The 16,850-nt window shown below is 43.9% G+C and overlaps 1 protein-coding gene across 1 annotated transcript in view; it reads left to right on the forward strand.

Moving 5' to 3' along the window:
* Positions 1-7,395, forward strand: part of Rnf145 (ring finger protein 145) — a 34,456-nt gene extending 27,061 nt beyond the window's left edge. Inside the window, exons 9-11 of the mRNA XM_090321254.1 lie at positions 2,178-2,325; positions 3,311-3,667; positions 5,798-7,395. Coding sequence (XP_090177380.1) covers positions 2,178-2,325; positions 3,311-3,667; positions 5,798-6,166 — 874 coding nt within the window. The 3' untranslated portion in view covers positions 6,167-7,395. The remainder of the gene's footprint in view (positions 1-2,177; positions 2,326-3,310; positions 3,668-5,797) is intronic.
* The last annotated feature ends 9,455 nt before the right edge of the window (positions 7,396-16,850 follow it).

Here is a 16,850-nt window from a genome sequence, read left to right on the forward strand (position 1 = left end):
ATTAACACTTTTTTTTTTTACATCATATTTCAAATGTCAACTTAACAAATAAGTATTCAAGAATGGGATCCCTATATGCAATCACTGGCACATAAATTTAAGAACAAAATTAAAATTAAGCTGAGAGTTTGTTTGCCATAGATAGATATTGAACTATATAACATTATGTCTATGGAATATATATTCCATCGTAGATTTTTATGTCTGTGTAGTTATGTTTATATCTCCAAGATCGTATCAGTGACCACGAGCACCCGAGTACTGAGTCCTCGCTCTTGTACTGTCTGGATCTAACATCCATACATCAAGGAGACCATGTGCCTTTTGTTTCTTTGGTCTTGACTTACTCAACATGATTTGCTCTAGTTTCATCCACTTCCCAGTGAATGCCAGTATTTTATCTTGCCTGATGGTTATGTAGTACAGAGATGGTTTTAAGGAATGAAACTCGGGGCCACAAGTTTGGCCTAGGAATAGAGTGCTTCCCAGCATGCGTGGAGGCCCAGGTTCGATTCCTCAGTACCACATACATAGAAAAAGCTGGAAACAGTGCTGTGTCTCAAATGCTAGAGCTCTAGCTTTGAGAAAGCCTAAGGACAGTTTTTAGGACCTGAATTTAAGCCCCAGGAATGGGAGGTGTGCAGGTCGGGTGGGGAAGGAATAAAACCCAAATGATTTCTTCTTTAAAGATACTGTTTTTGGGACCTGCAGGTCATTGGCTGTGTCTGGCTCCCAGTTGATACAGTCAGGGCCGGTGGGGTCAGTCTGACCTTCTCCCCTTCCTTTCCTATGGCTGTGTGCTCAGAGACAGCCTTTCCATTTCAGGATGACCTTGCTGAGGTGAAAGGTACATATGTAGCTGCTAGACCCTCTAAACAAACACTCAAGGTGCTGGCTTGTTGTTTTGTTTTATGCTGGTACTGGGATTTGAACTCAGGGCCTCAAACGAGGCTCAGCATACTGCATTGTTCTGTGTGTACTGGTGCTGAGGCTTCACATCTCAGGTATTGTTTGGATAGTGTACCTATCTAGTGAACAAACACACTGCTAAACAAACAAGAACCATTTTGAGGGCTCAGCTAAGTAGCCCACACAGGAAGATGGGACTTAAACCACCCAAGACTCATAAGGCTAAGGATCTTCACAGCATGCCCTAGGGAAGCAGCACAACAGTTTATAAGAATGAATGGTTAAAGTTTTAAGAACTCTTGAGATCCAGTGGTTACATGCAACCATTAGTAAAGATTAAATGTATCTCTCATGTGTAAATTTGCTGTTAAATCTTTTTAATATACTTAAATGCTCCCGATTTACCATGTTATGCTATGCTGTTGGTGGCATTAAACCTGTCATGTGTGTGTTAAAAATAAAAATGTGCTTTCATGGGGCTGGGAGTTTGGCCTAGTGGTAGAGTGCTTGCCTAGCATGCACGAAGACCCAGGTTCGCTTCCTCGGTGCCACATACATAGAAAAAAGCCAGAAGTGGTTGAGCTCTAGCCTTGAGAAAGTCCAAGGACAGTGCTCAGGTCCTGAGCCCAAGCCCAGGACTGGCAAAAAAAAAAAAAAAAAAAAAAAAAAAAAAGTGCTTTCACATCTCTTTCCAAAAAATTAAAAAAAAAATTACCAAAAATAATATTTCAGCTTATGTTCATTTTTGTAAAGAACTTGTTAAGGGATGGCTGAAAATGCAGTGTCATTCAGGTTTTCGTGTTTTCTGTCTACATGGTGATTATTATTATTGGAATACCCTGGATTATTGCTTAGTGTAGGAGGTAGAATTGTGAAAGCAGATTACAGAGCATCCTAAATTAGCATTTTATTTCTAGGCCATCCAGTTTGCTTTGCATTCCCACAATCCACATTGCCAGACACGACTTTCTCCAGCAGTAGGGTAGCTGAAAGAGTCACTTTAAGCCTTTGGATTTGCTTTAGATATTCTTTATCACCACAGTTAATTATAGTTATTTGAATTTTGTTTTGGGGACTAAGGTTTCTCCATGGAAGCATTTGAGATGTTGAACTTTAAGGGTGAGCTCAGATAAATAGATCTGAATGTGACTTTTCTCATGGGGAGGTTCATGAGGAAAATGTAATTCCCCACCCGTGATTGAAATATGGACAGTTGTGTAGCAGTCTGCAAAGGTCATCCCCTAAAGGACCATTTCTTCTTCCTCCAGGAGCTTATGGAAACACTTCCGTGCTGTGAGCCTGTGTCTGTTTTTGCTGGTCTTCCCTGCCTACATGGCCTATATGATCTGCCAGTTTTTCCACATGGACTTCTGGCTTCTCATCATTATCTCCAGCAGCATCCTCACCTCCCTTCAGGTAAGTCCAGCATAGCGATGCCAGCAGCTGCCTTCTGACTTTGCCTCCCAGGGAAGAAGCCGAACTCTTCAAGGTCTCTGAGTTCCCGTGGCCTAAAGTTTAGGTAGCTTCTTCCCCAGACAACAGGAGGCAGGTCATTAAATGTGCACAGGATATGTCTGTGTTGGTCCGTTTTCCCTCATCCTTCCAGGTTTCTCTTACAGAGTGGTATAATACAGTTGTAATATGAATATTAAGTTGATTGACAACCACAAAATATTAAAAAATCTTTTAGGGCTCAGGTAGAGTAGTTTTTTAAAAGTCAATGCCAACTTTAAAATGGCTATCATCTCACAATCTAAATCTATGGCAAAGCAGAGATTTTTTTTGTTTTTGTTTTTGTTTTTGTTTTTTGCCAGTCCTGGGGCTAGAGCTCTGCTACTTGAGCCACAGCACCACTTCCAGCTTTTTTCTATGTATATGGTACCAAGGAATGGAACCGGGTCTTTGTGCATGCTAGGCAAGCACTGTACCAGTAAGCCAAACTCCCAGCTCCAAAAACACTGTATTTTATGTGCACCAGCAGCACTGCCCTAGAAATGGCAGACATTGTAACTCACAGGTGGGTCTGCGCAGCCTGAAAGAAAATGTGGCACCTGCAGCAGTAGAGGGGGATGCATGGAGGTGAAGGTCCTTTTGTTGCCAAGGACCAGGGATGGGTGGGCAGTGATGGTGAGGAAGGCATGCTGGACTGAGGGGCTGGGATGACTTTGAGTCATTGCAAGTGTTGTATCTGATACCTGGGTCACTCTGCTCACCACCTTGTTCGCGCTGCTGGCATTTTGTTTTCCTTAGGTATTATTTAAAGAAGGCATTTGAAAGGTCCAGAAATGCAATAACATTTAGCACTTGCTAAAAAATGTTCTTAATGGCCACATGCTATTTCACTGTACGTATGTATATATGTCTGTCTGTCTGTCTGTATGTTTTGTTTCACTGTTTTCAGGTTCTGGGAACCCTTTTTATTTACGTCTTATTTATGGTGGAGGAATTCAGGAAGGAGCCGGTGGAGAACGTGGATGACGTCATCTACTACGTGAACGGCACGTACCGCCTGCTGGAGTTCCTCGTGGCCCTCTGTGTGGTGGCCTATGGTGTCTCCGAGACCATCTTTGGAGAATGGACCGTGATGGGCTCCATGATCATCTTCATCCATTCCTACTACAACGTGTGGCTTCGGGCCCAGCTGGGCTGGAAGAGCTTCCTTCTCCGAAGGGACGCCGTGAACAAGATCAAATCATTACCCATTGCCACGAAAGAACAGCTGGAGAAGCACAATGACATCTGCGCCATCTGCTACCAGGTAACTTGCCGGGAGGAAGGCATGTGGGGAGGTCACACCATGCGGCCCTGGGCCTGCAGCTTAGACCACAAGGCCACTTCAATTTCCAGGCAGAATTTACTCTTGGGTTGGGGGAAAGAGGCTTCAGAAATGATTAAAGACATCCTAAAATATTTCCCTCTTAACTTTGTAATTTAGTTCATACCATTCTAATTATTGTGTTCACCATTATTGCTCACCCACCAATAAAGGAATAACAGGTTGAGGTATATTTCATATTTACTTCTGAACACACACACACACACGCACATGCACAGAGGCACTGTCAAGTCAGCAGTCAACAACTTGTGAAAAGCAGTGTGTCAAGCCTCTGACTTTTCCATCAGGGAACATGTACTTGGTGAGGTAGGGGGAAGGTGTCCCTGTGGGTTGCTAAGTGTCAGAGTCTTTGCTGGGGGTGGACAGTGAACGTCACTGTTAGCAGGTGTGCTTGTGACGCTGGCCTGCTGCCACGTGCTCTGTGATGTCCTTGAATTACAGATGAGAGATAATACTTGAATTGCCTTGGGGAGCAAAGGCCTAGAGTTTGGTCAGCAGTGTATTTAGGAGGGTGACTGAGGAGCAGCTTTCCCTACTGCACTAAATGGCTAGTAGCTCCAGAGACAGTGCTCTCAGAGTCGCCTTTATTTAAAGAATGGGGGCCAGTGGTGGCTGCTTAAGGCTGTAGCTGGCATCATCTGATGGCAAAGCTTTCTTTCCAGGGCCCCATGAATAGTTCAGGTGTGTGTATGTTGAAAAATCCCTAGCATAAGGATTTTTTCCTTTTCTGTTGGTTATGGGACTCAGCCTGCGCTCTTCAGCTCAAGGGCTAGTGCTCTACCACTTGAGTCACGGAACTACTTCTAGTTTTCTGGCAGTTGATTGGAGATACGTCTCACGGACTCTCATGCCCAGGCTGGCTTTGAACCACAATCCTCAGATCTCAGCCTCCTGAGTAGGTAGGATTATAGGTGCGAGTCATTGGCACCTGGCTTAGGATTTTTTATTTCTTAAAGTAAACTACAAGAAAACTTCCACTTTTAAAAAATGTAACATGCTTTTAGCCATTAGCAAAACAGTGCTTTCCAGGGCTTGGGGTATTTGAGGGAATGTGTCTGACTTCAGTCCCTGTGCTTGGTTGTGTTGGTTGTTAAAGTGTACTCCAACTTGTTTGTGGCCTCACTGTTTTCAGCAGTGCACATCAGAAGCAGATTTGGGGCACTTAGCTCCAGGACCCAGGAGTCTTGAGGGAGCTGAAGTCTTCCTTTGGCATTTCCTTGAGGTGCTGGGGCATGTGAAAGCCAGAGTAGAATTGCTTAGCTTTCCATCTGGATGCTCTTCTTTGGATGGCTTTCTGCTTAAAAGTTAGCTCCAGGTCTTCACCAGTTCTTGGCAAGGAATTTCTGGGATATCCACACTTCCTTGCTTGGGGCTTCAAACAGAATGAATGGTTTATTCCCCAGGTGTATGCACAGGCCTCCGCTCTTGACGTCATGTCCTCCTCCTTCCCTCCCCAAAGGTTCTTATGCAGGATGCTCCTCATTCTTATCCAACTTGAGAGCGTGGGCTTCACACATCCCACTTCAGATGTCTGATTGAACAGGTCTGGAGTGGGTTGCTGGCTGATGGTTCTGATGCAAACAGATGTCGCATGCAGTCCAGACCTTAAGCACTGGGTATGCATGTGGTCTCTGATAATAATGCCATTTCCTTGCCCAAACCTTGATGTTCTCCCCACAAATAATCTCATCATGGAAGTATCTGGCAAGCTGTGTTCAAACGTAGTTGTGGGAAAACTCCTGACTCAGATTTTCTGAGGTAATTTTGTGTCACCCAGTGATTCAAGGAGCTTGAGTGACATGTGTGTCAGCCCAGTGGCAGCTGCAGCTGCGGTCCTGAAGCTTTGCAAACCCAGCTGAGAAGGCAGCGTCTTCCTCACCGGTGGCTTTACTTTTTCAGTTTGTAGAAGGGTTAAGATGGAAATAAAGTGAGTTTTGTTCTGAGATCTGTGTTACTGGTTTTTGATGTGTGTGACATTAGAAGTGTTGGGGGTGGCTGCAGAGCTCTGACACGGCAGACACTTACGCGGTACCTTTTTGGCCCTTCCTTCAGGACATGAAATCTGCTGTGATGACACCGTGCAGTCATTTCTTCCATGCAGGCTGTCTTAAGAAGTGGCTGTATGTCCAGGAGACCTGTCCTCTGTGCCACTGCCACCTCAAAAACTCCTCCCAACCTCCTGGACTAGGGACAGAGGCTGCTCCTCAGCCCCCCGCTGCCGCTCAGCAGAACCTTGTGCTCCAGCAAGGCCCCGAGCCCCTAGGCCATGAGCATCCTCCAGAAACCCAGAGGCAGGAAGAAGGCTCTGGAGACAATCGTGGTACCCTCCCCGGAAGCTCAGATAGTCAGCAAGAGGCTGTGGACCCCAGGCCGGAGCCTCAGAGTGGGGTGGAGGACATGCATCCCTCGGAGTCCGTCTAGAAGGGAGGAGCAGCAGCGCCCTGGTACTGCACAGGCGTTCACCATGGAACTCTGCTGAGATCTGACGAGGGGTGTGATGGCGTCAGGCAGAGGAAGCTCCATTCCGGGGATCTGCCCATGCTCTGGGAAGCCCTTCGGGCGGAGACTTCCCACTTCAGCCCCCGGGGTGGTAGGAGGGGTTTGCAATGTATGCTCATCAAAATGTATTTATATGTTCTATGCCGATGTTCTGTCGAGGTTTGCCAAGAAATTCAGCCCCAGCAACTCGAGGCACAGCCCCTGGCTTGTGAGGGATGCATAAAATCAAATTTTGAGTTTGAGAGGGGCTAAGGAAACGATGCTGAGGAGCGGAACTGGCGTTGTTTTCCCTGTCCCGAAGTGTAAGCTGTGACCAGCCCTTTTCTCCACTTCTTTCCTCCCAGTTATTCGGAACTCAGGTGGCTGTTGAGTTTTGTACAGCGCTGCAGTGAAATCAAAGATGTAGAACACAGATTGTATTCAAAGACTGACGCTGGATCACACTCGGATGTACTTGGAGGGGAGGGGCTGATGTCGCATTCCCGCCACTGGGACTGACTTAGGATGTGCTGTGGGACTAGGGGGGGCTGGCCCTGGTCCTGGTGGGTGCATTCGTGAGACTGAGACTCTTGAACTTCTGACAGAGTCCTTGTTATTTTGTTGTATATGGAACCTCTGTTAATATATTGTATACTTGGCTGGCTGGGTGAAGTAAACTAAAGCTCTAATGAACACTTTGGAGTCTGCTTTAGCAAAGGAGGCCACAGTGGGAAGGGCTTTAGGGCATTGATAAAGCCCCAAGTGTGCTTTCCAATCCTGTGTAATGTTTAATTCTTTCAGCTGAATCAAAACAGTGTTAAATTATGGCAATACTTGCACTTTGGGAATGAGTACAGACCTGTATGACCACTCTGCAAATGCCACTTTAAAGCTGTTTGTAGTACTTGCACCTTTTCTTTGACAAGGACGTGTCATATTTAAATTTTTACCTTCATCATGGCTACAGGTAGAATGGGGGGGATTTTTTTATGGGAATTTTGATATGAAAAGAAATTAGTCATTTATTTATACAATAGGCTTGGCTCAAAAAGTGTTTTTCAGACTTGGTATTCCTAATGTGGGATGTTGACTTCATTTTTTCTTAGTAGCAAATTGGGGTGTAGACTGACAGACATAGCTGAATGTCTTAATAAATCTAAATTTGAAGATAACTGGGTTTGGATCCTGTGGTTTGTTACTGTTGGAAAGTTCTTGTCTCGCTTGTCAGTCCCTATCACAAAAGCCCTGCACATGGCAACACTGAAGGGTCAGTTGGGCAAGTCTCCTACAGCGGAGGAACAGACAGCTTTCTTTAATCTGAAGCCTGCCTGGGGAAACTTGTAAAAAGATAAATACGTATTTCTGGTTACCACCTCAGACGCACAGACTCAGTGCGTGGAGTGCCTGACAGCTTGGATTTCAGGCCCTTCCAGGGGTTGTGTGCAGCACTCCAGTTTCTCAGTGTCCCTTTGCATATCAGATCAGGAAGGAAATAAAGCAGATGGCTCCCTCTGGTGGCCAAAGAATGCTGCTTGCCCTACCCACTGGGCTGAGCTTTGAAAATCTGAGTCTCAGTCTTTGTATATTTAAGTTCAAAGGTAAGTGTTTTTTTATACCTTACTTAAGGAACAAAACTGCAGATCAAGTTGAGATTGAGTTGTCCCTTAGGCCGAGAACCTGTGGGAGATCTTTTTCAAATCTTTCCACCAAAGGTCATATGAAGTTGTAAGGAAAAGCTCCTGGCTATTTTAATACCTATAGAGATTGCTTTGGTTTCAGTGTCACAGCATTTGTTATAAAAATACTTGCTTCTGCCTCATGGTAGCAAGTCTCAGCAGCTCTGCATATTGAGTTAAATGAGCCTCTTTGGAGCCATAGAACATTGTGTGCATGTATGAACACATATGTACAAAGGACACTTATGTAGACAGAAGAGCCGTACTATGTAGCAGCAAGCCTCAAAATTACAATGGTTCTGAGAATACAAAGATTTATCTCAAATTACCGCAAGAATTTAGTTGGCAGGGTTGCCCTGCGAGGGGGAACCTTCCCGAAAGTCCTGCTGAAGGGAAAGGACTGCAACGCTGTACAACCACCTGCTCCTGAAGTAAACCATCACCTTGACATTTCTGTCCTACAGTCTTCCGTTAAACCGGCAAAGTGCCAGTAACAGCTCAAGTAGCAGAGTGCTGAATGTTGAGCGAAAAAGCTAAGGGAGCGCCCAGACAGCCTTGCATTCTAAAACAGTACTGGCAAGAAACAAAGCACAAAATGCACATACACATGAAAGGACTGGAGTATATGGTTCAAGTGCTAGAGCACATGTCCACAAAAAGAAGATTAAAAAGTTCTTTGTAGAAGCAGCAGAGAAAGTAGTAATCCATGCCAACTGGAAAAGTCATTTCTGTGGGTGTCCTTTAATTGTCTCACTGAATTCAGATGAATTGGACTTGTTTTTTTTTTTTTTTTTTTTTTTTTTTTGCCAGTCCTGGACTTGAGCTCAGGGCCTGAGCACTGTCCTTGGACTTTCTCAAGGCTAGCACTCTACCACTTGAGCCTCAGTACCACTTCCAGCTTTTTGCTATGTATGTGGGGTACCGAGGAATCAAACCCGGGTCTTCGTGCATGCTAGGCAAGCACTCTACCACTAGGCCAAACTCCCGGCCCCAAGGACTTGGGGTTTTTAAGGCCAACTAGCAGATTTGGGAACTTTGGGTGATGAATTTTGTTTTGGCCTCTGCAGTATATTTTTATGCATTTAAAAATAATTTTTGCCAGTACGAGCGTTTGAATGTGGGACCTCCATCTCTCAGCTTGTTTTGTTGTCACAGCTGCTGCCCTACCACATTAACCAGACTCCCAAACTAATATTTTGCTGGTTAGCTGGAGTCTTGTGGACTTCTGCCCAGGCTGGCTTTGAACCTCAGTCCTCTAGATCTCAACCTGTTGAATAGCTAAGATTATGGGTGTGAGCTAATTGCTTCTAAAAATATGCTTTGGAATATATTTGGGGGTTAGCTCAGGGGTAGAGCACTTGACTTGCATGCACAAGGCCTTTGGTTCCATCCTCAGCATCAAAAATAAAGACTAGAGGTCTGAATTCATTGTTGGTATTTTAAAAAGATGGCAAGTTTTGCAAGTTACTCAAACTCAGATTTTACGTTCCTAGGAAACATAACCTGCATCAGTTACATCTTTGCCTGTAATAATTGAACTCAGGGCCTCAGATTTCCTTGGTTTACTTAGTTGTCCTGTCTTTTATCATTTTTCTCTACCACCTGATCCTCCAGGTCTCAGTCTCCTGAGTAAACTTGCAGGTGTGAGCCACTGGTGTCTGGTTTACATTACTTGTAAAACCTAATACACTATCCATGCTCGGCGTAGATATTTTTACTTGTAAATGGATTTGATACATGGTTGAATCCGTTGGTGAAGCCAATCTATATTCCTGTTAGGATCTGTGCTTGAATTTGTATACTCCAGTGAAACACCAAGTTGTTCCATGGCCTTAGACCACTTTGGAGTTTTCTTTGTTGTTTTTGTTTTGTTGTTTTTGCCATTCCTGGGGCTTGAACTCAGGTCCTGGGAACTATCCTTGGGTTTTCTCAAGGCTAGCGCTCTACCACTTGAGCCAAGTACCACTTGTGGCTTTTTCTGTATTTGTGGTACTAAGGAATCGAACCTAGGGCTTTGTGCCTAGGCAAGCACTCTACCGCTAGGCCACACTCCCAGCCCCAGACCACTGTGTTTTCTTAATGTGGTAAGTTGTTAGCAGGCGGGATAGTCATAAGAACTAACAGAAATCTGGGCCTAATCCTGTAATTCTGACTTTGTAGGTATGGAATGGAGCCAGAGCTGAGGTTCGTTTAGAGAATTCAAAGATTAAAAAAGCAAACAACTGCTTTCTTAAAGGTGAGTATGGAGTCAGTGCAAGAAGTGCATGTCGAGGGGTGGTTTTCACAACTACTAGTCTTCCCTAAACTACCCTGAAATTCACGCCCTGAGGAAAAGAAGACACAGCAGCTGAGATTTGAAGCCCGGTTCTATAGTTTATGATGGTGCAGCGAACCTGTGCACTGAAAGGTCCCTGGTTCTGGTGCTGGTGGGTTTTTGATGTCTGAAAGGAAAGGGAGGAGGTCAGTCAGCTGAGCTAATTTGCATAACATTTAAAACTTTCCATGTGTGATCTTTTTCCTTTAAAAAACAACTTAAATCGGGCTCTGTGGCTCTCGCCTGTAACCGTAGCTACTCAAGAGGCTGAGATCTGAGGATCAAGGTTCAAAGCCAGCCCAGGCACCAAAGTACCTGAGACTTTTTTTTTTTTTTGCCAGTCCTGGGCTTGAGCTCAGGGCCTGAGCACTGTCCTTGGACTTTCTCAAGGCTAGAGCTCTACCACTTGAGCCTCAGCACCATTTCTGGCTTTTTTTCTATGTATGTGGTACGGAGGAATCGAACCCGGGTCTTCATGCATGCTAGGCAAGCACTCTATCTACCACTAGGCCAAACTCCCAGTCTGAGGACCTGAGACTCTTATATCTCCAATTAACCATTTGAAAAAATAATTTGATTGGTATTAAGATATTGTATAGAGGTGCTGTCATTTCATAAGCAAGTAATGAGTGCATTTGTCTGTTTTCGGACAATGTCACCTGTCCCTTTACTTTCCCCTAGTTTCCCTCTCTCATCCCTGCCCGCAGGTTATTTAGGTCATTTTCCACACAGTGCATACTAAATAGCATAGTTGCATTTGTTCAGCCTTCTCTCTCTTGGTGCCCCTCTACCCTTTACATAGCTGTAGTCTACAGCCTGCATGTTATTGTCATTGGTATTTTGCTGTGAGTGTAGGTTTTTAGCAAATAGTAACTATAAAGAAATGATACCTAAGAAATGCATCTGCCACCATGTGCTTGGCACTCCAGGAAGCAAACCACCTTAAAACACACAAAAACTTCTACAGTAGTGACTCACCATGGCTGTTTATTTCCAAAGCCTGAGATGTTTTAAATTTCCTTTCTTCCTTCTTCCCTACCTCCTTCCCCCCCCCTCCTCCCTTTTGTGTACTGGGACTTGAACTCAGGGCCTCACGCTCCCTGTGTTGCTAATTTTTTATATTATTATTATAAAGGTGATAGAGGGGTTACATTTACATAAGCCAGGTAAAGAGTACATTTGTTTTTTTAACAATGTCACTCCTTTCCTTGCTTTCTCTCAGTTTTTCCCTCTGTGTTGATTAGTTTTTGAGATGGAGTGTCACTTTCATGCCCTCCCAGCCTGGACCACAGATTTTCTTATTTGTGCTTCCGACATAGCTTTGATGACAGGCTCATGTGCTACAAGCATCCAGCCCTCAGTTGAGTTGGAGTCTTGTGAACTTTTTGCTTGGGCTGACCTTGAACTGTGGTCCCCCCATCTCTACCTCCCAAGTAGCTATGACTATAAGTATGAGCTACTTCATCCAGGTCTTCCTCCTTCCCCTCCCCTCCCTCTCTTCCTCCCCCTGCTCCTCCTCCTTTTCCTCCTCCTCCTCCTCCTTCTCTACCACCTCCTCCCTCCCTTTTTGTTGGTCGTGGGGCTTACAGGGCCTGGGCACTGCCCTTGAGCTCAAGATTGGTGCTCTACCACTTTAGCTACAGCATCACTTCTTGTTTTTGAGTAGTTAATTGGAGATATGAGTCTCCCAGGGACTTTTCTGCCTAGGCTGGCTTTGAACCAGAATCCTCAGATCTCAGCCACCTGAGTAGCTAGGATAATATGTGTGAGCCAATGGCACCCAATGTCTTTTTCTTTTATATAAAACCCACTCACTGGGAAAGAACGTAGAGGAGTAAGAGTTCTGGATGAGGAGTGGGTGGTGTGTCGGGCAGGCAGCTTCCTGGGGTGCGGGGGGGCCCTCAGTGTCAGTCATGCAGCCTGAGGCGCGCTCGTGCCTGAGCCACGCTAGATGTCCTGTCTGGGATTGGGTCATCCAGCACACACCTGCTGCTGACTTCTGCCCTGTTTTGGCTTTGCTTGTTTAAGGCAGAGGTAGCAATGTGCCTGCGACACATCAGCTTCACTCGAGATACAGAAACCTCAGGCGATGTAGTAAATGCCAGTTGTCAATTAGATTTTAGCTTGGTGACCAACTTACTCTGTTATACATCAAACTCCTCATCCTCCCAACTCCAGTGTATTCCTCTCCCAACCAAATAGCCACCAGTTTCCTTTAAAATAAGAGTATCTATCTAAGCCCCTCCTCCTGTTTTGGTAGCTCAAATTGGGGGTGATTCCATCTGGTATTTTGTACATGATGACATTAAATGTGTGTGCTTTTGTACAGATGTGCCTGCCTTTAAGGACTTCTCCAGGCATTTGGAGGAATTTAAGGTAATAATATATGATAGATAGTCTTATCTGGCGAATGTAACTGTAACCCCTCTATACAATAATTTTTTTTTTTTTTTTTTGCCAGTGCTGGGCTTGAGCTCAGGGCCTGAGCATTGTTCTTAGACTTTCTCAAGGCTAGAGCTCTACCACTTGAGCCCTAGCACCATTTCCGGCTTTTTTCTATGTATGTGGTACCGAGGAATCCAATCCCGGTCTTCGTCTTCGTGTATGCTAGGCAAGCACTCTACCACTAGGCCAAACTCCCGGCCAATACAATAATTTTTTTTTTAAAGCTAGATAGTCTTGACTAGCAGATAATTCACCCATAAAAATGGAGCAGCAGTGAAAAGAAGTGGAGTTGCTAAGATTCAGAAATTCTCAAGCCCCTAGTTTAGTTCTTTTTTTTTTTTTGCCAGTCCTGGGGCTTGAACTCAGGGCCTGAGCACTGTCTCTGAGATTTTGCTGAAGGCTAGCACTCTACCACATGAGCCACAGCACCACTTCTGGCTTTTTCTGTGTGAGTGATATCAAGAAATCAAACCCAGGGCTTCATGCATGCTAGGCCAGCACTCTACCACTGGGCCACATTACCAGCCTAGTATGCTCCTTTTTGTTGAATAGATGAGGTGTTTAAAAGATCCTTAGAATGTCATTTCCCCTTTTAGCTAACTTTTTCATATAATTTCAAGCTTTGATGAAAGTGGCTCCATGCATCTTTTACACAGATTTACCCATTATTTGCATTTCGCCATATTTTCTCTATGCACATGCATATACATGCACATACAAAACATGTGCATATGCACATGCGAACACTCATATACATGCATGTAATACATAGTACACATGCCTGCACATGCACATGTGAGCATAAACACACATGAACACACATGTGAATGCAAGCATGCATGTACATGCACATACACCCCTGTCCAGTGTCTGTCTGTTGAGCCTGTGCAGACTCTAAGCCAGGCTTGGACATTACAGGGAGTGATCTTAATCTAGGATATGTCCTCATATTTTGTTACCTTTGTGGCATTTAAAGAGAATTATAATACCAAGAAACAACATTGTGTAAAGCTTTAGGATCTGTATTTTGCACACAAATACATAATCTATCATATGTATGCATAGCCATACCTGAGTGGACCCCAAAAATCTGGCACATGATAAGAATTCATGAGTCTATACGAGTAAATGAGAATGAATACATAGGGAATTAAGAGAGACTCCTATTTTATTTAGATGATAACTAATAAAAACATGAAAGAGAATTAGAAAATTACCATTTTGCAAACTATTACAGTAATAACTAGACAAGATTTACTGTTGGATACTAAAACAGGTAAGTGCAAGTTTGAAAAGGCAGATGATACCCAGACAGTCTAAAAATATTACTTCCTGAGCTAAAACTTTATAAGGAGTAAATTTGGGCAATTAAATAATTGAAGTTAACATCACAATGACCTGACAAATAGCTACGATGGATCTGTAGGTACAATGCACTAGGTCTTCACGTAACTTGTGTGCTGCTCCTGTGAAGGCAAATCTAATCACCAAGGAACAGACAAATCCAAACAGATATAGTCTGCAAAGCTATATTTCTGTTTCTCCCTGTAAACCTGATTAAATTGAGTTGCATAAAGTACATTACCAGAGATTACCACTAGATGTCACTGTGGCCCTGCAAATTGTGTGTGTGTGTGTGTGTGTGTGTGTGTGTGTGTGTGTGTATGCATGTATCTTAAGTGGTTGTGTAGACATTACCATTCAAAGCCAGGCTCACACCTCTAATCTCAGCAACTCAGGAGGATGAGGTCTGAGGATCAGGATTAGAAGCCAGCCCAGGCAGAAAAGTCCATAAGACCCTTACCTCCAATTAGTCACCAAAAAAGCCAGAAGTGGAGCTGTGGGTCAGGTGATAGTGTTAGCCTTTCATCGGATATGCACTGAATACTAGGACTGCCTTCTCTACTCCTTCCTCTCTTCATTTTTGTTCCAAGAAAATGCAGAGGAGTTGTCAAGTTTTATGAATGCTGTGTGCACTTGCAGACCGGACAAATTTAGCCAGTTTGAATGCAGATAGCCTTAGAGAAACTTGCAAAGTAAATAATACAAAAAGAAATGGAGGAGCAGGCAGCAAGCTTAGAATCAAAATAGCTCAGTCTGTGGTCTGTGGGGCTGAACAGTGCCTGCCCGGTCTCTAGGTCTGCATTTCCTCATGTGTACAGTGAGAAGGCTTGGACAGCCTGCCCTCATCTCTTCCGGCTCTGACATTCTGTCACTTTAAGTCCATGGTTTCTTAGTTAAATTTATTTCAGCACCCTTTACGTGGTTTTTTTCCACCTACCATGGGGGATGTACAACTCTTCTGTCTCTGTCTCTTTTCTAACTCTGTACTGTTATTTATCTAATGTTTGTCTTTCAGTTAAATCAACAAGTTCACGTGCCCTGAAACAGAAGGTAGTCACAAAGATAAATACAATAAAGACACATGGTAATGTAGTATTATCAGCTAAAGACTAGGGATGTGGGCTGCTGATTTTTACCTGTGTTTTGCAAAGAAGATTTGGAGCTGTTAAAGAGAGGTTGAAGACAGACTAGCCCTGAGACTTAAGATAAAAAAAAGAATTGAGACTGAAAAGAAAGACCTTTCTCTCAGTGGGATTCGGTGTTACTGAATTTTGTACCCATGAACCCAATCACATACTTTATATATACGTGTCACCTAAAACTAGACACATACTTCCAAAAGCTCAGCCAAGTTCTATGGTTTCTGTCATTTTCCCTTCCCTTTCTCTCTCCCTGCCTCCTTTACATGTCTCTTTCTCCCTCCTTTATTCTCAGTTTAATATCTCTCATAGACACAAATGTTTTGTTTCCAATCTTCATTTAAGCTTTTGGGGTTTTTTTTTAGTATCCATTTTGTTTTGTATCAGTTTAATTACCCTAAAGTATTTTTTTTAAATTTGCTTTCCTATCCAGTCTTCCTCCACTGAAAATGCTCTGCCCTCTCTAACAGAGGATTTGATTCATACCCCTCCACTGTCAATGTCAAAGCAATTATATGCCACCAAATGGCTTGCGATTTGGCATCTCCTCCTGATAAAGGCTCGTGATAGATAGGGTGTGGGCAGAGGTCAGAAATTCCACTGAGTACAAACCAGAGGGGATTCTTCACATTGCTTGAGCTTTATCCAAATCCCCCAGGATACAATCAGAAAACGGGCTCTCTTCAATTTTGGGGCAGGGCTTTTTTCTTCATTCTTCACAGAGACTGAGAGTGAAGATGTGTAAAGCTGAGAATCTAATTACAATCTTCAATCCCAATGGTGAGTTAGCTTTTCCTGCTCTATGTAATCTCTTATAATTACTAATTTTCTGCCCACAATTAGCATAGGAGGGTTTTTGTCAGAGCCAGACAATTTCTGAGCTACCCAAGGTTACTAAATAATTTAAAAGGGGGAAGACAATGCCTGGGTTCTCATGATGGAAGAGGAATACTCAGAAAGGGAATTCACCACAGCAATGATTTCCCATGTTATAAACATGACTCCCCCGTTTTCTACAGGAGATGGATTTAATTTGCCATTAGCAGCTCAAGAGCTGAATGTTCATTTCTCTGTTAAAACAATGCATCCGGTTTGTAGAACTCTAGAGAAGAAATGGTCGATTGTGAGTCAGTGGTGACGTGAGAACAGAGCTCTGAGGAAATATCACGTACCTGACGCCAGCCGGGGCGGCAGTGCTCAGCAACAAGGACTTTCTTCCTCAAGTGTTTAAGAAACTAAACTCTGACGCTGCCAGCTGACCCCCTGAATTTCCAGCAGGCTGGGATCCCAGGTGATCCATGGGAACTTTGCCCAGCCCTTTTGGGCACAGTTTCTCCGCACTGCTTCCTGGCACATACTCAGACACAGATAGGGAAAACCAAGTCTCTCTTTGGACACAGCAGAAAGGGTCAAAGACAGCAGCTTGGCCTTGGGTGGCCTGGGACCTGATGCTGGCTTTACTCCTTCAGGTAGAGATCTCCCCTCTCTGTGTGTTCGTTTCCTCATCTGTTAGAGGAGAACAGTGAGTACATCTGCTTCATCATCAACTCGTAAGGAATTAGTGAGATTAACAGTGGAAAGAATTGAGATTATCACTCAGTAGATGTTGGATACTGTTATTCTAACTCGAGTAATATTTTGCACAGCTTTAGTTATTAACTCACCTAGGGAGAGAAATAGTCTCGAGTGATGGTTTTGAAAGTAGTTCA

This window comes from Megascapheus bottae, chromosome 29 (assembly GCF_031878675.1).
Source record: "Megascapheus bottae isolate mThoBot1 chromosome 29, mThoBot2.hap1, whole genome shotgun sequence".
In the NCBI taxonomy this organism is placed as follows: Eukaryota; Metazoa; Chordata; class Mammalia; order Rodentia; family Geomyidae; genus Megascapheus; species Megascapheus bottae.